We start from the raw sequence: 25,854 nt of genomic DNA, 5'->3' as shown, positions 1-25,854 counted from the left end.
ACAGCCATAAGATTTCTTGCTTCCACTAATCCTTGTAATCCCTTCTAAACTCCTTATTGGCTCTTGCTACCCCACAAATGCAGGTGATGCTGGCTGATAAACGTTATCAATGGCAGCTTGAGCGTCCTTCATTTTCCCCAGCAACAATGTGTCTTTTCATTGCTTTTTCCAAATCCTGTCCAGTTCCTGAGATAACTGAGCCTGGTGCGCATTAAGCCAGGAGATAAGGGAATGTGAAAACGTTTTCCCAAAATGATAATAAAAAACCTTCAGTATATGTTAACATACAGATTAAAGGGATTAAAGACCAGTGATTTTTGGATTTTAGTCTTTCTATGCTTTTCTCGAAGAACAGAAGCACTGATTCTGATTGGGATGGACTTGATTGGTACTGATTAAAACTCTGAGGCGCTGATCCTTCCACAGGCAAAACTGATGATTTTTTGAGTGTATGAATACAAATTATTTCAACTTTATATGTATTGAGGAGGAAAAATTAGCTCTATGGCTCATTCCCAGGGTGCCATTTCCCAGGGTACAAACTCAGGGAAATAAACAACGCCTCCTGGTTATTCCACCAAATATTGATTTCTGAACTCTTCCTGAGTTAAAACATTAGTATTGTAGTTTCTAAAGTAATATCAACTTGTTTTCTTTGCATTATTTGAGGTCTGAAAGCACTGCATCTTTTTTTTGTTATTTTGCCCATTTCTCATTTTCTGCTAATAAATACTAAATCTTTGCTTGGCATTTTGGAGACATGTCAGTAGTTTGCAGAATAAAAGAACAATGTTCATTTTAGTCAAACATATACCTATAAAAAGTAAAAAAAAAATAAAATAAAATAATCATTTTGTGGCCTCTTAATGTTTTCCAGAGCAGTATAGGTTGACTTCACAACACACACGTTCAGGTTCTCTGTATTTATCCTAAGAAATCAAATGCTGGGTTAACTTTCCAGCAGCCTGTGCCACACAGTTACCGACGGCAACAGAAAACAAGGACGAGCTGTCTGTTACCGGTTACTATGGTAACCACCAACTGTCAAGAGCAGCATAACAGAACTTATATATATATATATATATATATATATATATATATATATATATATATATATATATATATATATATATATATATATATATTCTTTTTTTAATTTTAGTCCTTGTAACAGCAGAACTTTCACATAATAGTATTTTATCTGTCTGATGGGATCGTTTTAAAATGTTCAATCTGATTTCATAAGTTACTGAGTACTTTGCCTTTTTACAAAATACTGTTTTGTTCTTACTTTAGTGATTTCTTGGATGGCTACTTTTATTTTTACTTGAGTAAGATTATATTGAAGTGGTGCTTTTTTTTTAAAACTTGAGTACATGTATTTGGGGACTCTACACACCTCTAGTTGAAACTAATTTGTTTCTATTTGAATCTTCTTCAGAAATATAAAAGTTACTTTCTCCAGTGAAAGAATACACTTTAAAACTTTAAAAAAACATTTAGTTTTAATGGTCTGCCACCAAAATAATAAAATCGATAAAAACAAAACAAAAATTAAACTTCATTAAATACCTCCTCTAAGTTTCAGCTGAGCTTGTAAGTTATTTGTAATAGTAAGATCAGGGTAAATAAAGAGGGTTCAGTTCAAAATGTAATTCACATATTTACAAGCATGACTAACTGATTAGAATGTAAAATTATCCTCATTTTAATTATTTAAGCAGTATTTACTGTCATGATTTATGGACCCAGAAGCAGAAATGTGAAGCAGCAGCTTAGTTTGATGATTTAATAAATCTAAAAGTAAATACAAAGTTCAGGCAGCACAGGTGAGAAGAGGCAAGGAGCTGTCACACTGGTAGCAACTGAAACGACTTGAAAATAAACACGACTTCAGACAGGGTAGACGCAACAAGGATCCGACAAGGAGCAGGGAACACAGGTGGGATTAAATCTAGGGATTAAACGAGGGACAATCAAGGGGTAGACAGGAAACACGGAGACAAAACTGAACACAGAAATCTAACACAGAAAAAAAACCATATCCTCACACTTACTAAAATAAATGCAATAAAAGTTGTCAACAGTAGCAGAGAGTACTGTTTGTGTCTCTTTTGCTTTACAAAGTGTGCTTCCTGTCGGCTTTTTATATAAAAAAAGTAAAAATGTTAACAGCTTAAATATCCACAGCTAAAATACTGCCGCTTCACAATATTCAAGGACCTGTTAAAATGGACAGCGAGTCGTCGTCAAGGAGACCGATGGTACTGAGGCAAACTGATTTCCAGTTTGAGTTGATGAGAATCCATGAGTGAGTGAAAAGACGGGGCAGAGAGCATCCTTTGTGTGTGTGTGTGTGTGTGTGTGTGCGTGTGTGTGTGTGTGTGTGTGTGTGTTGCGGTCTTATCTGTCAATGACAGCAACAGGCGTTGGCACTTCAGCGGCGTCTTTCATGCCTCTTTATCTGCCGGCTCTTCTGTTACTCCATTTAATCTGTTTTTTTTTTCTGCTGTTTCTGCTTTAGTGAAAAAGTGACATTATTGTTCATTAAAACCGCGCATAGGCACCATTATTACTAAATTAGTTTTATCAAATGAGCCAACCACACTTCACAAAACAAAACCTGAAACTGGCTTTGATACTGTAATAATTATTTTTTAATAAGAAACAGAACAAATAACGAGCTCAGAGACTCAATTAGAGCAAATTTTGTAGTTAAATCATATATCTAATCATGCAAATAATTGGCGACTACTGGCTTTACTTCTTAAAATTTATTCTTTCCAAACTAATTTCTAATTTACATTTCAGCTACTTCAAAACTATTTACTAGAACCTGATAGAAAGCTCACATAAAACAAATGTTAAAGTTTCTGTATTGGTTAAATATCCATTTTAAAATTGATCTTAAGATAATATCATAAAAAACAAAACAGAAGTGAAACTTTATTTATTAAATACCTCCTCTAAGTTTCAGCTTAACTTGAAACCAAAATAGTAAGATCAGGGTAAATGAAGGGGGTATTTAGATATCTAGTGATATAATTTGTATATTTTTATAATGTATGGTTTTAATTTTAGTATTTTTAATAGATTTTATTTATTTTTATTTGATACATCTTCAATATTTCCTTCTTAATCTATGAGTGATTTTATGTTTGATTATTTTTCTCAGTTTTAATCCATTATTTTGCTGTCGGTGTGATTATTTTTTATTTATTTATCTAACTATTATTTTACCAGGAAATCCCTTGAAATAAAATCTTTTTTGAGGGAGATCAGCAACGTACAGCATATAAAGCAATAATTACAATGTACAGACAATTAAAACATCATGAAATTTGCTTTAGTAATCACACACAAACTACTAAAATATAATTTAATATTAATAATTTTAAAGCTTCTAGTGGTTCACTGTCTGTTCTCCTTTATTTACGATGAATAAAGGCTTTTGTGATAAGTTACTATATATTTTATTAATTTCTTTTACATATTAGTGTTGCTGGTTTTGTAGACTCATCCAAGTGGACCAGAAAGGCAACATTAGTTAAACTGCTGCAGTTTCTGCCCACATTTTCAGTTGTGTTTATGTTTTCAAGATCAAAAATGAGCTTCACAATGATCCTTTCATGCCTGTGTTTTTGTTTTTATTAGCTGCACAGTGGCTAAACCTGACCTACAGACTATTGAGAGCAAGAACCACCAACCAGAACTTTTACTGATAATATATCAGATTTCATGGGATCTGTTCTTCTGTAGAAACAATAGTCCGATATCTTAAGATTTTCTTCTATTATGTGAAGCGACTACTGTGTGGAAGATGGCTTTAAGGATTGTGGAGGAAAGTCAGTCAGTATATATTTTTCTCCTTCGTCTTCTCTGCAAATTAAACAAATGCAAGACTGTATCTGTTCAGAAAACTGCAGGAAACATTAATGACTCAACAAAATCAGGTTCATGGCTATAAAAGGTTGTGAAACAGTAAAAAGATACACGAAAGGGCAACATTAAGATAAATAACGACAAGTGGTTAAGTAATAAATGCACGCTTTAAGAGACACACACAAATATAAAAAGCTGTACCCGCCACAGACTGCAGGTTTTGCTTTAATAGCCTCTTGAGAAATTCACAGCATTAAACTGGTTTTATGTAGACGTGTAAATTATTACACAATGAGGCAGCAGCATCTGCAAAGGCGTAATCAACTCTTCGGTTTAGTTGGGAATATCTAAACGCACTTGATGCTTTGACCTCAGTGTGTTTGATGAAACATAAAAACTGTTTAGAAAATAAAAAATGTAATCTGCAGCAGCCAAATGAGGCCAACAACTGAGCCGAAATGACCAGCTTGTTTTTGTTCCTGTTAAAAAATTAGCTATGAGTTATTGTTGTTAAATGAGTTAAGCATGAACAGTTATAAAAATGAAACCAACAGGATTTGTTGCTCTTCTTTTGTTAAAGCTGCCGTATGTAACTTTTACAAAAGTACGGCAGATAAAAAAACCAAATAGACTTGCTGTCATCTACAGAAATACACCAATCAAAGCCTGCAGGAGGGCCTTAGCGCTGCCAGTCACTCTTGTGTATGCTATGCTCACACCCTCCCCCTTTCTCTCTACCATTAATGCTCAGGCTAGTTAGCATGGCCACCGCTTTATTATAGCTTTAGTTTGCTATAATAAACTTCCTCAGCTCAATACATTTATAAACAAACTTCCCACACAGGTGGTTCTATTCTGATCCGATTTAAATCTTATCAGAGGTCCAGGTAAACTGGAGCTGGTCGTGCAGCAATGGTCCACAGGGGCCCTGCTTCACCACATCTGCACCCGGGATCCTGGGTCGTTTCAGCTTTGCTCTTTCAGCTGTCGCATCACAAGCTCACTCTGCTCCTCGGTGACGGAAATAAATTAAAATATGGAGAACTTCTTGTCCAGCTTTGGCAAACATGAACACTAACTCGCTCACTTCAAAAAAGATGTCTTCTCTGAAGTCTGCGGTGTGTTTTAGGTGTCTCGCTTCTTGCTTTGGGAGTGTTTCATCTCATGTGGCCAGGATGTGACTTACAAGGGAAAAAAATAGCGCACACTGTAATAGTATAACAGAGAAAATGGTTTGATATCTGAGCATTGAAATGCTCCACTAGAACTAAATGAAGCGAAAATGCTGCTGCTGTGTTTGGATTCTGACTGGAAAGAGTCTGAATAAAATAATACACTGGTTTAAAGCTACTTTAAAGTCTCATTAATCATAAAATACTCATTTAACAACCACAAAAGTAGAACTACGCAGCGGAATAGCATTTGTTTTACTTTGTTGTGTCTAAAGGAATCACTGTGAGTTGTACTGGTGCATGCAGCAGGAGTTTGACTTTTCCATCTTTTAGCATGTTACAACTACAAACTTTATTGTATTTTAAGTTTTCTGTTCTTGGTTGTTTAGGGTCTATAAATGTTCTTTATAACAGTCTTTTACAGAGCCAGGAGGAGTGTCTTAGCGCTTTCAATCAACCTCGTATACGCGCTGTTGGTGGAGAAAGAACTCATCATTATAGGAAAACCATTTATCCGCAGTCAGCGGTGGACATGCTAACTAGCCTGAGCATTAATGGTAGAGAGAAAGGGGGAGGGTGTGAGCAGAACAAAAACTGAATTTGAGAAAACATTTTCTGAAATTAATAAAAACAGTAATTAATGGGGAAAAACCACAATTGACTAGAACCATATTGTGCATTTATAAAACTAACTAAAACATACTGAAATTATAGCTATAATATCTTTATCTTTGTGAATCTATTTACTATCTTTGAAATGTATTTTTTTTCCCCCACACAAGCAATTTATGTCATCTGTCAGAAAATTACAGCACTCCATAATCGTCTTGTCTGCAAAATGGTGACAGTAAAAGTTAGGAGAAAACACCAGTCAGAATTTGCTGCAGCTGACAATACGCTTGTCTTGTTTTTTATTCATATTGTTATTTTTTGGTATTTTCTGCAAATTTTATAATTGTTTTATTAATTTTACCAAACTTGATTTTATTTTTGGTTTCATTTATAAACTTGTGATGTTGTGATTGTTGCAAAAGACTTTGCACTTTGTCAGCTTGGCTTCCCACTGAGTGTTGAAAGAAAGATCGTGGAAATTCCCGTGACACCTCTGCATTAACTCACCCTGCTTGCTGAGCTGTTGTAAACAATGAACATTTTAAAGCTCAAATCAATTAAAATTTTTTACGTCCAACCATTCCAACCTTGTTTATGTCTCTGCTCCCATCTACCAGGGTGGTTCACAAATGGAATTCCCTATATATGCACATAAAGTATTTTATAAGAGCCAGCAGGACCTTAAACACAGTCCAGATACGGTGGAACAAAAGAGGCTGAGTAATATTCTCCCAAGGCCACATAAGGAAGTGGGATTGCTTTGAAAGGCTGGACTAGTGGGTTGAATCGAGGAACTTCTTTTTGCCTTCAGACCTCCCATTATTAAAGGTTCATTCAATGCTAATCTGCTGAATGAACGCTGCACAAGATGCTAAAGAGAGAGCTAGCGCTGACGATAAGTGCATTCAGACCGGATAGTCCGGTAGATTCGGTTTGATTGGGGACTAAAATTGCAACATTTGTTACATTTTCAGAACTGTAGTTTGCATTCACACTGCTCTGTGTCAAACGACTAAAACTAACTGAAAACCTGTTCCCCCCTGTCGCCTGTGGTGGCGCTGCACCAAGATCTATTGAAGGAATTGACACATCTCTTAACCAGCGCAATTTCCTTCTTCACAAAAAGTAATCGAAAACGGAGTGGTGTCAGATTTTAGCGGTTGTAGGATTTCTTCATTCATATACATTACTGGTTTGGACATCGCCTGTTAGCCGCTAACGGTAGCGACGCTCCTGCAGGTGCCGCTACTGAGCTGTGAGTCTGTCCACTAAACCAAGCTGTTCCAATGCGGGATGAGCAGGAATCTGTCACAAAATGATTGCAGCGCCTTTATTTCTTACCCGATTTCTATAAATATGGCTTAAATTAAAGCTGAGAAAATTGCTGATGTTTGTAAGTATTCTCTTTTGATATAAATCTATAAACAGTTTGGTTTCTATCAAGATGCAAGAGAGGACTAAGATTGTTCTTTTATATTGGTGAATAATTACATAATTGCTGCTGTTAATTTTATTAGTTTATCAAAATGTAACAAACCATCACTCATATATTTTATATAAGGGACATATGAAATATGTCATCCTATTTGATGATTAAATGTTCAAACAACCGAGGCAATTAGTCCCATTTTTGTCATTTATTAAAGGTTTAAAAATTACAGCAGTTGCAGAGCGCCACAACAATGGGTTTTAAGCTGATAAACAGTAAAACAACTTTTAACCATTTATATTCTGCTTTTCCTTTTCGCTTTCTGTACCGGCACGCAGACCCGTTGCCATGACAATCGACACATCTTCGTTAACCCACAGAGCAGAGTAATATGTTGACCAGAATGTCCTGCACTGTTGCTAACTTCCTGCTTTTGGAACGGTCTCTAGTCAGGTTGCGTTCAGACCGTTTTTAGAGTCCACTTCAACCGGACCGAGACCTAGGTTTTAAGGCAGATCGGACTTCGCTTTTTAAGTCCATTTTGGAATTCAAATTTGCATTCTGACTTCCCCAAAAAATCGGACTTCCTAGACAAACGGATTAAGAGTCTGATTCAGGACTCTAATCCTGGGTTGGTCTGAATGCACCCTATATTTAATATGGGGGAAGGAGTGACATGCTTGCGTTTACGGAGTGTTGCAAAGAAAGTCGTAAAACCTACGCCAGTGATGCTCCTATTTCCTGAAAGTAGACGCCTGTGGCTACGTTTTGATGCATAAATTATTTCTGTAGAGTGAAGTATGTAAGAACAGCAGCATTTTGTTTAAGAAGTTTGAAAAGGTGTCAGTTACTAGAGTGCGCACTCTGTCAGTTGAAGAATTCCGCCATTGGATTACATTGTAAACCTGAAAACGGCCAAACATTTGCATAAGACTTAAATTGTGATTTTAGAATAACTGTAAGAGATATCAAAAGGCTGAACCATTTGAAGATAGCTTGACATCTTCTGATTTGTTTAAAAGTTGAATGGAGTTTCTAGGCAGAAGCAGGCAGAAGTGGCAAGCGGTCAAAGAGCACAAAGACTTAGCTGAATTTAGCTGAATTTTGTGGAATTCTGAAGGATTTCAATGTGTTTTTTTATGGGGCTGAAATATCCATAAAAGTAATTTTTTTTTTTTTAATATATAAAAGCTGAAATCATCAAAAGATAGCAGAAGTCTCCAGAAGAAGTTGACGGTTTTGATATATGAATTGTTGAAATTGGTTGAAGAATGCACATTTTCTTTAGAGAAAGATGCTCTAAGAGTTTCAGACAAAAAGACTGGTCCATTTTTAATGCCTAATTTATCATCTTCAGAATAAAACAAAACAGTTGCAGTTGAGGCTATCAATAACTAGCTACTAGTATACTCTTGCTATCTAGTTCTTTTTTTTTATCTCTCACATTAGCACAAAGCCAGATTTCTGTTTTTGCCATGCTGGACTGTAATGGTGCAAGTTCCCACAACAACCCTGTGTATCTACAGCTTTTTGGTCTTAAATTTAATTCAAGCTGGCATTTAAAAGGTCTTAAAAAGTCCTAAATTTGACTTTATTAAACCTGCAGATATCCTGATATGTGACCTCTGCAAGATTTAATGATCAAATGCAGATTTTTGTTAAGCAGCCTGATCCCAGTCACATCACATTTATCTAAAATTTACATCACTGAGGTGTAACAGGTGGCAGGAAGCAGGGAGACTAAATGTACTGCAACAGACAAACAGGCATGGTAGACATTGTTGATTCAATCATTAATAATTCTGCTACTTTGAAGATTCAGAATTGATAAACATCGCCCTCACATCTTCCTCTGAACATGTGGGTCACTTCAGGGCCATAGATTGTTTCCGTTGGTGTCCAGTAGTGGCCGCATTTAAACTCTAATGTAAACAACCAACCAAAAAATTGGATTCCAGCTAAATAAATTGCAACATTATACCGGCAGTGTGAACATAGCCTCATCTCACTGCCGGCAACGTTTACCAAACTCAACATGTTTATGGTTGTTATGACGGTAGAACAGAAAAAAAAGGCTTTTTTCTGGCAAGGCTCCCAAACAACCAGTTGGCATGTAGATAACATCTAATGGTTTCTATGGAAGCCTAATAGCTTTAAGAGGCCACTTTGTGCTGCACATCTCCAACAATTAGCTTTATAGATGTTGGGATTATTTTATTGAATTTATTCAAGTTTTCTAATAATTTGGGCATAATTTGTAGGACTTAAAAATGCATGTTAATTATGGAACTGCTATAAAAGGTGAATGTATTTTAAGGCTTTTTTCACATCTTTCCAGGTGTTTTTTTTTTATGGGAGCACAATAAAAAAAAATGAAAACAGGACATTTAATATGTTAAGTGAACCATAGAGCAAGTAAACATTTTATTGCCTAAAATGCAACACTGTAGCATTCCTTTAGCGGACGGAGCAGAGGATGCATCTGCAACTAAAACATATTTCTAACATCAACATGTGAAAAACGCAGCCCTTTCTGTTTGACTTAAAATCAAAACAATGCAGGGCAAATCTTTTGGTTATTTTTGAACCAGACTTTGAACCAAGCGAAGCTAAAACTCTATGCTACTACACTATAAAACATTTGAGCTGCATTTAGTTGTGTCGACTATCTTCTACTCTTTAAGTCAAATAAATTGATCCAGTTTTAGAGATTTTGAACCTAAATGTGAGTTTGTGAAAGATAAACTTACGTTGTGTAAGTTGTGTTAACTTTTTATTCATTTTGTCAAACCTCCAAGAGTTTAATAAACTGGAGTTTTTAGGTTAGCATTTAAAAAAACTGAAAGAAGAAAAAGACAGTAGTGGGAACCATTTCCCAGAATGCTTAGCGGCTTGTTTCTGTATCCTGAGATGGAAGAGCGTCACATTGATCTGACTCTTGTGTTTTATTAAGGCAAAAGTTTATTTTAAAGCTTGAGGATAATGTCCTGTTCACACTAAATGTTTCTGAGCTGAATTCATTGTGATGTTTAATAAAATTCATTATCAGGTCAGAAATTTTGTTCATACATTTTGAAACAAGAATTTAAATTATTCTAAAGTAAAATAAGTTGTTATTTTAACTTGATAATGTGAGTAAAACAATAGAGAAATGTGGCTCTTTAACTCGGTGAGGGCCGTTTTTTTTCTTGCATATTGTGAAATTATTATTTGGTTTAAATTGTTAAATCAAGTTAAATCACCTTCAAATGTTTTACAGTGTACAGTGTCGTACATTGTAAAAAAAAGTTGTTGTTTTTTTATCTTAAATGCAAAATGTTTATATAGTTCTGGCTTCTTTAAAGCTCTGAGTGTGTTGTTCTTTGAGCAAATTGCCTTTTTTGAGTCTGTATACTCCAGTTAGCTATTAATCTTTACTAAATAAGCTGATTATTTCAATGATCAATTCATCACGATTAATCTAATTAATCGTTACAGCCCTATAAGCAGGGTCTTATTGTTATTATTGCAGCTATAAGAAGGTCCAGGGTTCGATTCCCGGCCCGGGGTCTTTCTGCATGGAGTTTGCATGTTCTCCCTGTGCATGATTGGGTTCTCTCTGGGTACTCCGGCTTCCTCCCACAGTCCAAAATCATGACTGTTAGGTTAATTGGTTTCTCTAAATTCTTTCTAGGTGTGAGTGAGTGTGTGTGCATGGTTGTCTGTCTCTGTGTTGCCCTGCGACAGACTGGCGACCTGTCCAGGGTGTACCCCGCCTCTCGCCCGGAACGTAGCTGGAGATAGGCACCAGCACCTCCCAACCCCACTAGGGACAAGGGTGTAAGAATGCAAGGATGGATGCCTGATGAGAGATTTCGATTCTTGGTGTTCATTAGTCCAATGGTGTTAATTATCTAAGTACGGACACAACATTCATACAAAACAGCCATTATTCCTCAACTTTTAAATTGATTTCCTCCCAAACTCTTTTCTTCATCTCTGAGCAGTGGTGAAAACTCAAACATCTTTCAAGCTTTATTATTATTATTTCCTCCCTAATACATCCTGGATAGGTGGTGCCATTCTGTTCGGTGCATTCTCACACTGGAACTCCACAAAAATTAGACGCCACTTTCTGCACACCTGCATCCAATTACGCTGCGAGCGTCTTATCTATCTTAACTACGCCGTCTCATCAGCGCTTCTGCACTTTAAATGCCTCTGTTGGGAACTTCCTGCTGAACCGATGGGGCAGAGCCAAATTACGCACTCACTCGCAGAGAAAAAAGAAAACTCATGTAAGTTACTGAACTGCACTCCGAGATAAGAGGAGAGAAACGCTGATTTCGATTTATGGTGAAGAGAGCAGCTAGACACTTCACAATTATCTTCTGTGGACTGTGTAGCATTTAATTATAATTAAAGGTTTTAGCTTCCTGCAATTTGTTCCTTCAATCAATACTTTTATGGGTTGTTCTTTTAATTTATAATTCAAGCATTTGTGTCTTTCAGAATTAGAGTTTTAAAAACATTGAGGGGGAAGAAAATCACTCTTTGCCTTTTGGAGTCCAGAGTTGCTTCAAATGATTATGTTCAACACACCCTGCCATCAGCACGGCCATCATTATTCCCACTATTCCCTCCATGCAGAATCATTAGACCAACTCATGTCTCAAAGATTATTACCGTGTGAGCTTCGTAGATGTTCACACCTTTGGGCTTTGATTTGGCCATCTTCTTTTGGTCTAGTTTCTCATGCAAATACCTGAAATAAGACAAAACTAACCTACAAGTAACATTTCAGCAAAACATAGGAGCTTGTTTTGAGTACACTTTTTTCACTTCTGTTACCGATATCTGAGGTTTAGTATCGGGCAATACTGATATCTGAGGTTTGGTATCAGGCAATACCGATATCTGACGTTTAGTATCGGGCAATACCGATATCTGAGGTTTGGTATCAGGCAATACCGATATCTGAGGTTTGGTATCAGGCAATACCGATATCTGACGTTTAGTATCGGGCGATGCCAATATCTGAGGTTTGGTATCGGGCGATGCCAATATCTGAGGTTCGGTATTGGGCGATGCCGTTATCTGAGGTTTAGTATCGGGCGATACCAATATCTCAGGTTTGGTATCGGGCGATACCAATATCTGAGGTTTAGTATCGGGCGATGCCATTATCTGAGGTTTAGTATCGGGCGATACCAATATCTGAGGTTTAGTCTCTGCCGATACCAATCCAATACAGAAAAGCAGAGCTGAATTGACTTAAAACGCTTCTTTTTTTTTTTTTTTTTTTTACAAAAACAACAAAAAAATTATGAGAAACTCTGGAAAAAAAAATTTAAATTTCTACTTTATAGCTCTACAATCTTAAATACACCAATAGCTTCACAAGCTTGGTCAAACATGTAAAAACAACACAACTTTAATTTGTTCAGTCGATGCAATTATGAGAACAACAGCCAATGTAAAATGAATAATAAAAAACTGAAATTAACAGGTTGACTACCTTAATTAAATATGTAAAAAAATAAACTGCAACAAACCTTCTTTCAAATGGTTTGATGGAATTTAGGAATCCTAAATATAATGTAATATAAGTTATAAAGCACAAAACAGAGTTAAACTGAATAGATTAACCCTTATGAATCAGGCACATTGTCACCGTTACCTGATCTAGAATTTTTATCAATACCGGGACCAATACAGGTATTAATATCGGATCGATGGGTCTCTAGTTTTAAGTTAATAGTTATTGAATATTGACAAAAAGTACTAGTTTGTTTTTTTACTTACAACATGGGAAAACGTCTTGTTATAAGTGAAGAAATACTACTGAACAGTTACTTGAAAGTTAGTTCTGTCTTATTTTAAGTTTACTAAGGTATCTGCACTAAAAACTGCACTAAAGTGTTTGATAAGATTTTTTGTTTTTGGGTGTTTTTCCATGACAGTGAATGGAAACGTGTGATGAAATATTATTTTTTCTCAGGTTTTTTGTCAACTTCCCGTCTGCAAAGCAGTATTTCAGCCAGTTCCAAGACATGGAGGACCCTGAGGAGATGGAGCAGAGCAGCCAACTGCGGCAGCATGCCTGCAGGGTGATGAACGCGATCAACACTGTGGTGGAGAACCTCAACGACCCAGAGAAGGTTTCCTCGGTGCTGGCCCTGGTGGGAAAGGCCCACGCCATCAAACACAAAGTGGAACCCATATATTTTAAGGTAGAGATGAAAAAAGAAAACATTTCCTTTTTATTACTGTCTTATGGCTAAATGTCTTTTCCTTCCTACTTGTCCTCCATTCAGTTTTAGATTACAGATTTGTACTTATTTTTATTACGCAAAATTTACTTTTTACATGTTTTTATGCTTCCATTTGGGTTTCTACAGCTTCTAAAAAGAGAGCAAGAAAAAAAAATACCCAGCAGTTTTTTGGCAAGAAGTTTATGTTTGAATTACCCTTTTCAAAAACCTTCTCATTGTTAAGTCACAATCAACAGAAACTGTGTCGTTACCTAGCAACCCCAGCTGAGCCTCGCCCATCACCTAGCAACCCAAGTGGAGCTGCAGAACGTTTGGTCAGTTGATTTTATTCGCTGTACAATGGCTGCTAGAAAAGACAACTGTTCTTGTTGTTGACTTACACTTGGTGAGTTCTTGTTGGTTGTACAGGAGGCTCTAATTCTGCTTTTCGAAGCTGTTCTGGTGTATAATTGCGCATCTGTTTGCAACCATTTTGTAAGTGTAAACGTTGAGTTGGGGAATGTGGCAAAATAGGCAGAACTGACCAGGCTGAAATCTAATTATTTGAGAATGATTTTGTGCAAAAATTGTAAAGACCATGTTTTATAAAGCCCACAAACATAAACTAACCTGTTCAAGGAAGCGTAATAGGTCACCTTTAATAGGCCAGTGCTGGCTTTCTAGATGCAGTTATGAGGAAAACCTTGGGTGATAAGTTTTAAAGAAAAAGTGCATTTTTCTCTGTATGTTTCTAGCAGTAAAATGGTAAAAAAAAAAGTACCTAATTCAGGCTGGTTTTTTCCTCCGCATTACTGCAGCACAGTAAATGATCCTGGAGGTCAGCTGAAGCGAGGCTGCCAGTCGCTTCACAGAAGTTTGTTCCAGTATTAAATGTTCTTTAAAGAGTTTAAAAGGTGCTTCGGAGTTATGTGAAAGCCTCCAGTTGATCAGAGATTGGGCAATTATGAGAAAATGGTTGGGGTAATATTACAATAATGTACCGCATACCTGCTAGACGCAGAACTCTGGAAAAAAGCACAAAATAAGTTTAGAAATATTTTTTTATTAGTAGATCTACGGTTTATAGCTCAATCAGGAATGCAGCTGCGATTAGAGCATCTTTTTCACTTCTACTGCTTTTTAAAATTTGTTCAAGGTTGTCTATTGCAATTAGTAAATAAATTACAAAAAAATCTGAGATGGCTCATAACTCAACAAAGCTTAGTGATGCTTCTTTATGCTGTACGATGGTTAAAAAACCCAGTCCAGGCAGACCAGGAATAATGATCAGAAACACAACAATGGTACAAACTGTTCATAAATAGCTGCTATTATCCATACAAAAATCACTCCCAGAAAATTATCGATTGAGCCTATTCAGGTATTGTGATGAGATTTCTATTGCTCCAAAATCTAAATGTGGATGCAATCAGATCAGAAGCCTGACGCTTTTATTGTAGAAGAAGATGCAGTTTCTGTTTCTCTTATATTCTCTATTTGGCAGAATGTGTGTGTGAACAGAGTGAGAACATCATCACAGCAGCACACACCCACTGCAGAATCTAAGATTAACCTAACAACAAGGTTTGGGAATGTGATGTTAGCCTCACTTTTAAAGGAGAAGGATTATGCAAAATCTACTTTTTTTTTTATAGCTTTGTATCATCTTATAGTGTTATTCTCTCATCATCGTCATACCTGGAGTGTTGCTTTAATTCTTTCATCCATGTTTGAGAAATCCTTGAGTCTCCCATGGCAACCATTCTGCGGTGTCTAAATGCTTGCTAATACAAAACACCGAATGTTTTCCCAAAGCTCCTCCTAGGAGCCGCTCAGCTCCATCAGACTAGCGGCAGCAGCAGTTGGTGCAAACACTTGGTGGAATTGATAGTCCGCTTAACTTGTCATACAAACTACAATGCTCCTAAGAACGGCTGTACACAACATCAATGGATAGCGTCAAGGCAGGAGCTTCTTAAAGAGAGAGAGGCTCATTTTTCAAGGCATCAAATATGGCTATGATGGAAAGCTATTATGCAAAATTCAAATTTTGCACATTTTTGTAATTTCACTTGGGTTTCTACAATAGAAACAGTTAGACAGATGTTAAAAAAACATCCAGCCATTTTTTGGCAGCAAGTTCATGTTTTATGGTGTCTGGAAAACGAGCTGTTTCGGAATCCTCCCATTTGTTTAGTCACATTTGCCATCACTGCGCCGTTACTTAGCAACCCCAGGGGAGCACCTGCACATTCGGGCAGCTGGTTTTACCATTGTAGGTGATGTACAATGGCTGCTGGAAAAGACAGGTGCTTTTTTCTTGACTTACCATGCAGAAACCACTTGCTGCCTTGTTGTTGGTTGTGCAGGAGGCTCCACTTCTGCTTTTCAAAGATGTACGGTTGTATATTTGCGCATCTGTTTGTAGCCATTTTCATGTGTGCGTGTAAACGTTGAGCTCATTTGGATTTAAAGTGACAAGACGCCCTCAAGCAGCTTATTCTGTAAGGAGATGACAATAGAAATGACTGAGCAGTAAAATCTCATAATCTAAGAATAATTTTATGAAAAAATTTAATAAACATGTTTTGTATAACCCATAAATGTATCCTAACCTGTTCATTATTATTCCTTTATTTAATCAGGTAAACCCTGTTGAGATCTAGATCTCATTTTCAAGAGGGACCTGAAACAAACTTCACTCCCCGTCGGGGAATCGAACCCCGGTCTCCCGCGTGACAGGCGGGGATACTCACCACTATACTAACGAGGAGAACGTAACGTAACGTTCATTGTCTTTGTCCCACCCAGATCCTGAGCGGAGTGATCCTAGAGGTGCTGTCTGAAGACTTCCCAGACTTCTTCACAGCAGAGGTGCAGTTGGTGTGGACCAAACTGATGGGGGCGCTGTACTGGCATGTGACGGGGGCCTACACTGACGTGGGCTGGCTCCAGGTCTCCAGCTCAGCAGTGTGAGAAATCAGGAAGATCATAGAAGTTTTTGTTGGAGAAATAAACAGCTGCATGTGTGAAAGATTGGGAGTTTGGTTTCACAGATATGGATCAGATTAACGCAGTAATCCATGCAACATTCTTCCACACTTTGGTTGCGTTTTGGTGCTGAGCTTTTGTTGCTACGCTGCAGAGGTCAGCAAAATACCAAGCGATATAACTAGACATCACCTTAGCTCATGTAAGTGGTGTTTTAGTACATGCGTCTTAGCGGGGGGAAAAAGGATGTTTTTTAGTACTTATCATCCAGTTCTTCTACAGGTAACTCCTGTTGCTCCAGATCATAGAAACCATGACTCTGTGTGTAGCATGAGTGCTTTCTTATTAACGAACTGCCACGTGTTTAGGCACGCAACTCTGAAAGCTTTCCGATTTCACTTATTTCTGTGGTGGTCAGTCTTAGCTGTATCTCAAGGTCTGTTAAGCTTTAGATGAGAACACATGTAGTTAAACATGAAAACAGATGTACAAATCTTGTCTTTTCAAATAATATTTTATTTTCTGGAAGACTTGTCTTCTCAAAGAAGGCTATAATTAAATGGCAAGAGTATCTGATAACATTTTGGCATTGTGAGATGAATAATTTTATATGTTACAATTCAATCCTGTTTTTTGATGACATGTAACCTACAAAACTTTAAGTCTTGTTCTTTCTTTTTGGTAGCAACACAACAGGGTAGGGATGAAGTGGAGTAGATTTAATCAATGTTCTATTAACGCACACATCAAGGTAAATCCACGCATTTTCTGTACTAATCTAGGCAACAATTGGAGTTTTCTCTCTGAATTTACCGTCTTATCTAATATACAATGTAAAACATGTAGCAGCTGTAAAGAGAGGCTTCCCATGCACACAGTTTTGCTGCATGCAACAAAAGTTTTTTTCCCACCAACTTAATAGCATCTACTGTATATTCAGTCCAACAAGAGTTGGTGTCTTTTTAAAACAGATATGTTTCTCCTCAGATTTTGCAAAACAAAAACTGTCAGTATAGCCTGTTGGATTCCAATCAGAAACGCTGTAACTCACTAACGATCCACCAGCAGGTGGCAATGACACAAACTACATAAAAATTTAAAGAGAAAACATACTAAGCATGGCTAAAGCATTGCTAGGCAAAAAACATCACTTGCGTTTCTTTGAAACAATATTTTTACATTTAAAATTTAATGGAAAAAATGTTGAAATAACCAATTTTTAAAAAATGGCTTCACTATTGTGAATCATAGCGCAGAAAGTCAGACTGGCAATGTTCAAAGGGAGCTTTTAGGTTATTTTTCATTCAAGAAAACTAACCAAAACTTTTCCCCACCTCTACATATTTGTTGTTGGGTCTATATTTACCATACAAGTCTGGTAATCATATCCTGGATGGCTGCACTGATTTTTAAGTTTTTTCACCTGGAAAAGATTTTCAAAAACCTTTTCAAGAGATTTTTTCTCATAAAAAAATGTATTTATCTGACTTAATTTGCTAAATTAATTTATGCAATTAATTGTATCTACAAGTAATTGGATAAAATTTATAAAATTGTATCTAATTAATCTTGGATGAAATTAGATTAATTTTCTCTAATATTAACTTGATAAATTAGAAAAAAATGATTGATTTTGTCTAAAATCAATCAATTTTAGATAAAATTGATTACCTAAAATACCAACTTAGTCTGCAGCTGAAAACCAGCAAAAATAAGATTGGTTGGTTGGTTTAACTAACTATAAACCTTTTGTGTCTCACTTTTCCTCAAACTTATTGCGATAAAACGTCCGTCTGCGTTCAGTAAACCATCTCTGGTAATAACAGATAACATCACTTCAATAAAATCCAGACTATCACTATAAATGGTACATAGCTACTGTTGCTAAGCTAATGTCGTATTAAACTAAAACAACTAGAATAGAAATGGATGTTTCTATATAAAAATGTTCCTAAATGCTGAGCTTTTTTTCTGGTAAAACCTGAAAGAAGCATCTTTAAAAGTGGCTCCTTTAAATAAAACATCATGATGCAGTGAAACAGGAAGCGGGCTGTTAGTGTTTGACGCTCCAGCTCCTAACGGGACCATGGACCTGCTGACTGTTAATTGTCTCCGACTGCAGTCTACTCATGTTCAGGGGACGGTCACCCCTTTCTCTTTCTCTATTAAATGTCTTGTTTAACTTTGCTGGAGTGTTCTTTGTAAATGTATACAGTGGGCACATGTGGACACTCTCCTGCATTTGTTTACAGCTCAGTGACATGCAGACGTGCTGTGGTGTTGAAGAAGGTTTTCTGAGTGCTTTTTTTTTGTCTCGTTTGTCATTTCAGAATACAATTACCAACAGTGTGAAAGTGAGAAGTTTAGCAATCACACACATTCACAAATGTACAAACTAAAGGCTTTCTTCATTGTTAATATTTACATTATGGTCAGATGGTTTACTTCCTGTATTTAAAGTCTCCATTAGGGGCCTTAGGAGTCCACTTAAGAGTTCCATAAAAAAAGAGGCCTGCAACTTAAGATTTCTGGTTGGTTTGTTTTATAAAGTGATTTCCAAATGCATGAAAAATGCTCAAGCTGCCTCCCCCAACTTCCTTTATATTGGTCAACTTCAACCTGCTCTGTATCAGTAGCCATCTGTGAATCATGCTTCACTCAGTTCAGCTCCGCACAGCAAGGAAATCTGTTTAGGATGGACATTTGATCAAATCTCTAGTTTGCATCTGCTCTGGTGATGTCCCACATCTCCCACATAACCCCCGTCAGCATCTGGCATTAATAAGGAGCTAATGAGTCTCCTCTTTTCCTCTTTGGGTCGTTTATCTCCTGTAGCTTCCTATTGTCTCTGCTGGGAATTAGGGTAAAAACAATTATGACTGGACAGATGGTCTTAAACCTGCTGCAAAGCGTCGGCCATTCACAAAAATGGGAATTTATAGAAAAGGTGTTTATTGAGGTGAAAATGATTCCAATATAGTCAAATTCTAATTGGATTTACAAAATTTTTCCTTTGGGAATTGGTAACAAAACAAACAAACTTAAAATAAAAACTTTTGATATTCAAAGGGAATAAATTGACTGACAAAGGTTTGCAATTATAAATACTGTTTCAATGCTTTATGGAAATGTGAATAACTATCTGGCGAAAAGGTTGGCTAGATGAGCAAATTAACAAATATATAGATGAATAGACTGATCGATTGGTAGAAGTATGACTGAACATAGACGACAGAATGGATGCAAAAAGTCTGAAAATATGAATATGGATGAAGGGATGGGTGGATGAATGATGATGTGGACAGTGATTCAGCAAATAAAGTTTAAAGATGTCAACATATTTCCAGACTCTTGAGGACACGTGTCAAACTCAAGGCCCGTGGACCAAATCTGGCCCGCCATAACTTTTTATGTGGCCCTCGAGACTAAACAATAAGTTTGCTTACATATTATGTCATCAATCAAATCAATGCAGTTTTTATCTGTTTACTGCCAAATTATTTTAATCAATCCCTCCAGTTTCTTGAGGATTATCGTGGAAATTCATGCAAAAATCGACGCACTTTTTTGCATTACACATAATTGGGAGTTTATTGCAGAATTTTCTCAAATTGTCAAAAACTTTCTTACTTGTACTAAACACCTTCATTTGATCCAAATACATTTTTTGATACAATCCATGATCTATGCAGCGAGTAATTAAAAGTTGCATTTACCTTCATAAATAGGTGCAAATATCGCAAATATTTCAAAATTAGTACCACAAGCACTTTAATTTTTATTGCAAAAAAAAAAAAAAAAATCATAAAAAGAATCACGAAATCCTGGGGGGACTGAGAAGATGTTTAATAATATTATTTAATTTAAAAATTCATTGATGTTTTAAGAGTTTGTAAACAGGTTTTATCAATAAATTCTGGAACCGGCCCTTTAAGAGCATTCAAGATCTTGACTTGGCCCTAAACAAAAATGACACCCCTGCTCTAGGAACTCTGATTATTTCCATCTCTCCGCTTTAAATCTACATTTTTGTCTTTATATACTCTACAGTTTCTCTTGATTTACTATTCCAGAAGAAATAAAACGAAATTCAAATAGCATTTTCACAGCAGACTGTGACATTTAAATTGCCGTGGAAAAAAAAAGCATAATTGGAACTAATAACCTCAACAATTGCTCCACTTCAACAGTAAAGATAATGCAGTTAAAATCCCATGAAACAACAGAGTGGATAGTCTAAATGGTTTCTCTTTTCTTTCCTACTCACAGTGTTCAAATGGCTTGAAAATGGGAAATGGAAATGAGTTTCCCCAGAGCACTTCCTCTACGACCAACTGGTGAAACATTAATAGTAAATACCTATTTACATCAAAACAGTAGAGACATCAAATCTGAAAGCAGTTAATATGTTGTTTTCCAGTTACTACCACTGGTAAAGTTAAACAGTCAAAACAATAACAGCAATAATTTGGGCTGTCATAAGAGAAAACAAATGGGGGTTCATTTTTTGATTATATTTTCACCATGTTATTCAGTCATTTATAAATGTCACAGTTCCAAACTAAATATTTAATTGGCAAGCCAATGATTCAGTTTGTACTACTACAAATTACATATCTAGCTTCAAACTAAATATTAAGTTAGCAAGCTAATTAGTTATCTCCAAACTAAATATTAAGTTAGCATGTTAAATAGTTATCTCCAAACTAAATATTAAATTAGCATGCTAAATAGTTAGCCCCAAACTAAATATTAAGTTTGCCAGCTAAACAGTTAACTCCAAGCTAAATATTAAGCTAGCCAGATAAATTGTTAGCTCCAAACTCAATATGAAGTTAGCAAGATAAATAGTTAGCCCCAACCTCAATAATAAACTAGGCAGCTAAGTAGTTATCCCCAAACTCAATATGAAGTTAGCCAGCTAAATAAATAGCCCCAAACTAAATAGTAAGCTAGCTAGCTACATAGTTAGCTTCAAACAATATTAGTTTGGAGCTACATATTTTGTTTTCATAATATGAAATTCAGCCAGCTAATTAAATATTAATTTGAATATGAATGAATAACATGGTGAAAATGACTGAAAAATGAACCGTGATTTTTTTTCTCTTATGACAGGCTGAATAATCTGAATTATTGCTGTAAATCCCCAAAATAACGAGGTACTGTTCACATTGAAACATGGAACTATACTGGTCTGCAGCACAAATTATAGCACTGTGGTTTATTTTATCATCAGCAACAAGCAGGTATTGTTTGGACTTCCGGTACTTTGAGACATCTGGACGTTTCAGCCAGATGCAGTACTTCCAGTGAACCGTGATTGTATCTGTGCAAAATATAAACTGTTAACTCAACCACTAACAAGCTTTGGTACAAAATCTGTGAACTAGCTACTCAAATTTATGCCAAACCCTTTATGCCAAATCCACCTTGAGACTCTACCCATGCATGGCTGTGCTACTATTACACCACAAGTTATTTTGACAGAAAACAGATCTCTTGCTCACACAAATGCGATGCTGCACACACATACATTACCATAACTGTCCAGACTTGGCTTGTAAAGGAGGTAAGTGAAGAAGGCAGCAAAGGTGAATCCCAAACTTCTGTCTCAATGTCAGACCCTCAATCTGTTGGCATAACAAGTGATTTTCTTCCCGGAGAGAGAGATTTTCTTCCAACACCAAATCATTGACTGCAGGATCAGGTTCCAGTGCGTAGCTATGTGCATATGAACGTCATATCTTGCATGGTCCGCTGTATCCTCCCCATCAACAATATTTTCTTTCTCCCCCAAACCGCCAGTCTTAATGGAAGAAGGAAAAGCATTCTGTAAGTCTACGGTCAAAGAATACTCACTAAGTTTAGTTGACCAATCCCTCACCTTACCCCTCTCCCCATCACTCTCCTCTGTCTAACCAATCCTCTTCATCTCTTCTTCACACCCACTTATTATGTTTTCCTTCTACTAACTGTCATTCCTCTTTGCTCCGGAGCACACCTCCACTTCTACAGCCTCTCTTCTATACACATCACAATGTCATCTGCAAACATGACTTCCTCTGTCAACCTTTCCAACAATATTGCAAACAGACTTAAATACCAAGAGAAATCGTACAATTAGATGAGTCTAAACAAATCTGTTCAGCAAATTCTTACCCACTCTTTGCTATTTTACGCGTTCCTACCTCCTTTTCGTACCCATGTCAGATCTCGTATGCATTTTAAGTTTTTGAAGTTCATTTTCAATCGGAGTTGGCCAGATTATCCTTCTGAAATAAGATAAGACTACAGACCAGATCAAAATAATTTTGAGTGGTCATAGTTATTTCTTGGACCATGAGTTGATTATACGAAATCACTAAACTTTGGACACCATTTGACTTACCATGTAAGTCACATGGTGTGTGATGAGACATGCAGGGTTCGACTCCTGGTCCTGGACAACTTTAGGAATGTCTTACCCCTCTCTCTCTCTGCTCCCTTTCCTGTCAGGTTACTAACAACCCACTAGAGGCAGAAAATCTTTAGAAAAGTTTATAAAGAAATAGACGTCAAAGTGGGTAACAGAATAAACTAAGTAGGAACTGACGAATAGTCGGCACAAAATGACAAAAGTGCAAAGGTTTGACCAATGTTCAAATTAAACCAACCTTAACAGAAGGTTTCTATTCTAGTACGTTTGTGAAATGGATTTCCAGGACTAATATTTACTTTTGTCTGAAAGGCAGTGATCTCCCTGGCAACCATGGGTAACCCTGGTTGTTGGTTATTATTGTAAACGGCTTGTTTTAGTTTCAGTCCTGATGGACAGACACCGTCAATCAGTTTTACAACATGCCAGGCATGAAGAAATATCCCTCAAATAGTCAAACCTTCAGTTCAACTGTGTGTGTTAGAAATGAAAGGTTTAGATTATTTTTAATCATGGCACTCAGTCATGTACCTTAATACTGATCCGAGCTTGAAGGATCCATCTGTCACCAAACTCAACGCAACCTAAACTTTTGGGATGATTTAACCTTGTTTGTGGGATCTCTAATTTTTTAACATCATTTGTACTTGTCTTTTGATAATTGTATAAAATCAGCTCCTCTCTTGGCTGACAGCAAAACTCAAAAGATAGTCCCTCCATAACGCTTCAGTTTGTCACGGTTCTTTCGACCTCACTTTAGGAAAAAACAGAAACATTCACATGGTGGTTTTTAAGCATTGCTAAAACACACAAACAGTCGTTTAAAGGTGTTTTCATTCCTGATAGTCCGATAGACTCGGTTCGATTAACGACCAAAACTGCAACATTTGTTACATTTTCATCTGTTGCGGTTTGCTTTCACACTGCATTGTGTCAAACAAACCAAACACTTTGAAAAACCTGTTCCTCCCCTGGCCTGTGGTGGCGCTGCACCAAGAACTCCTCTGAAGACGACACTGAGCACAACTTCCTTCTTAACGAATTGTAAACAAAATAGAGTGGTGTCAGATTTTAGCAGCTGTAGGGTTTCTCTTTTGTCTTTGGTAAAAAAATTTTAAAAAGCGCAATTTCTCCCGCTAGTATGGAAGAGGAATAGAGCCACCGAAAAAAGAAAAAGAAAAAAGAATTCTGAGATTAAAGTAAGAATTCTGAGATTAAAGTAAGAAAGTCAGAATTCTGAGATTAAAGTCAGAATTCTGAGATTAAAGTAAGAAAGTCAGAATTCTGAGATTAAAGTAAGAAAGTCAGAATTCTGAGAATAAAGTCAGAATTCTGAGATTAAAGTAAGAAAGTCAGAATTCTGAGATTAAAGTCAGAATTCTGAGTTTAAAGTCAGAATTCTGAGATTAAAGTAAGAAAGTCAGAATTCTGAGAATAAAGTCAGAATTCTGAGATTAAAGTAAGAAAGTCAGAATTCTGAGAATAAAGTCAGAATTCTGAGATTAAAGTAAGAAAGTCAGAATTCTGAGAATAAAGTCAGAATTCCGAGTTTAAACTCAGAATTCTTTATTTACTGTATTTATTTTTTCGGTGGCCCTAATCCTCTTCAGTACGCTAGCGCTAGACTCACACATTTGTTTTGGTTTTATTTACCCAGAATGCCCTGCAGTCTCTGATCTGCTTGGCATTCACATGCATTTGAGTCGCACTGGAGTTCACTTCAACCAGAAACCCAGGCTCTTGGCGAACTAGTGCTTGCATCAGAGTTTGATTCACAAATCCACAAACGAACTGGACTCTGTAGACAAACCAGTTTGGTTAAAGTGGACTAAACAGGTTTGGTGTGAATGCACCCTAAAAGCCACATTCCACTTTTACATATGCTGTAAACTGATATTTCTTGTGCTGTGGACCAGTATAAGAAACATATTTTGAGGAGAAAAGATTAGAACAGTAATTAAACACACAGCTTATGTTGGCAGATGTTAACAGACTCCTCTAAAAAAAAGATTTTCAACTTAATTAGGGACATGTAAGACGAAGGCACACAGCGATGAGTCAGGCAGGTGAATAAAAATACATACGTTAGGCAAATGAAACACCCATTCCAGAAGCAGCAAATATGTTTTCACTTATAAAAGGGTTCTTCTCTCTTTTGCTCGACTTCCAGCATCATCTTTCTTCTAAGGTTTTCCCTTAGGGGGGAATTAGTCAAGCAGAGTACCTCCGAGCCAGCTCACACACATGCAGTACGACACTTTAGGTAAAACTAATGTACGTCATTTGCTCATAAAGTCCTTTCACAGTGTATTTTTCTATTCAGCTACTCGAAGGCGTCACAGCATGTGTAGAACTGTGTTCTTGTTGTGCAATGTTCTGTTTCATCAGTTGAAAAGTCGGGACTTTATATTTTTCTAAATACTATCGCTTTAGAAGGGTTCTATGTATTTGAATATTGTTTATTTTAATGTATCCTGCGCTGTCAGTGGAAGCGACTGCAGTGGCTTTGTGGTGTTTGAGCATGTTTGCAGACTTGTACCTTCACACACGTCGTGAAAAAAAACCCCAATAAACTTTGCTTGTTAAGTTTATTCTGTCTCTGTCTTTAAAAGTCAACATCAGCTTAGAATAAATGGTTAATATTGATTATTCCAGATGTACAAATGTAGCAGAAGCACTTTATTATGTTAAAACCAAATGGGTTCCTGATTTTTAATCTTTTATTTTTACTAGTAAAAATTTAACTCCCTTTACACTAATAATAATAGATAAAATCCAGTCCAATTAACTAGCCACATATATTCTTATCTTTTCACCCAACAAATAAAAAAAAAATCTGCTTTTTGCCACTTCCATACTAAATTGGACCAATACTTTTTAAAGCATCAAAGTTGAAAGAGGTGGATGGAGGAAACATGCAGCTTTAAAGTAGTAAAAGTCGATAATTTGATTTTAAAGCTACCGGTTAGGTTAGATTCAGTTAATAAGGACTAAAATCATGATAATTTTTCAGTTTTTCCTATAAAAAGCACATATTTCTAATATGTTAAAGTTAGACTATACCTCCTAATTGTTCTAGCAAACAAATACACCTTTTGGACATTTATTTATAAATAA

The 25,854-nt window shown here is 36.4% G+C and overlaps 1 protein-coding gene and 1 non-coding gene across 2 annotated transcripts in view; one reads left to right on the top strand and one right to left on the bottom strand.

The window, feature by feature from the left end:
- Positions 1-23,664, top strand: part of LOC102236992 (cytoglobin-2) — a 30,315-nt gene extending 6,651 nt beyond the window's left edge. Inside the window, exons 2-3 of the mRNA XM_005797487.2 lie at positions 13,076-13,307; positions 16,140-23,664. Of these exons, the coding sequence (XP_005797544.1) occupies positions 13,076-13,307; positions 16,140-16,304 (397 nt within the window). The 3' untranslated portion in view covers positions 16,305-23,664. The remainder of the gene's footprint in view (positions 1-13,075; positions 13,308-16,139) is intronic.
- On the bottom strand, positions 16,030-16,101 carry trnad-guc. Its single transcript has one exon. It is a non-coding gene; the product is annotated as a tRNA-Asp (tRNA).
- Positions 23,665-25,854: the final 2,190 nt, after the last annotated feature.

This window comes from Xiphophorus maculatus, chromosome 5, assembly GCF_002775205.1.
Source record: "Xiphophorus maculatus strain JP 163 A chromosome 5, X_maculatus-5.0-male, whole genome shotgun sequence".
NCBI classification, from domain to species: Eukaryota; Metazoa; Chordata; class Actinopteri; order Cyprinodontiformes; family Poeciliidae; genus Xiphophorus; species Xiphophorus maculatus.
The sequence above is the reverse complement of the archived record's forward strand: the minus strand, read 5'-3'. Positions and strand labels throughout refer to the sequence as shown.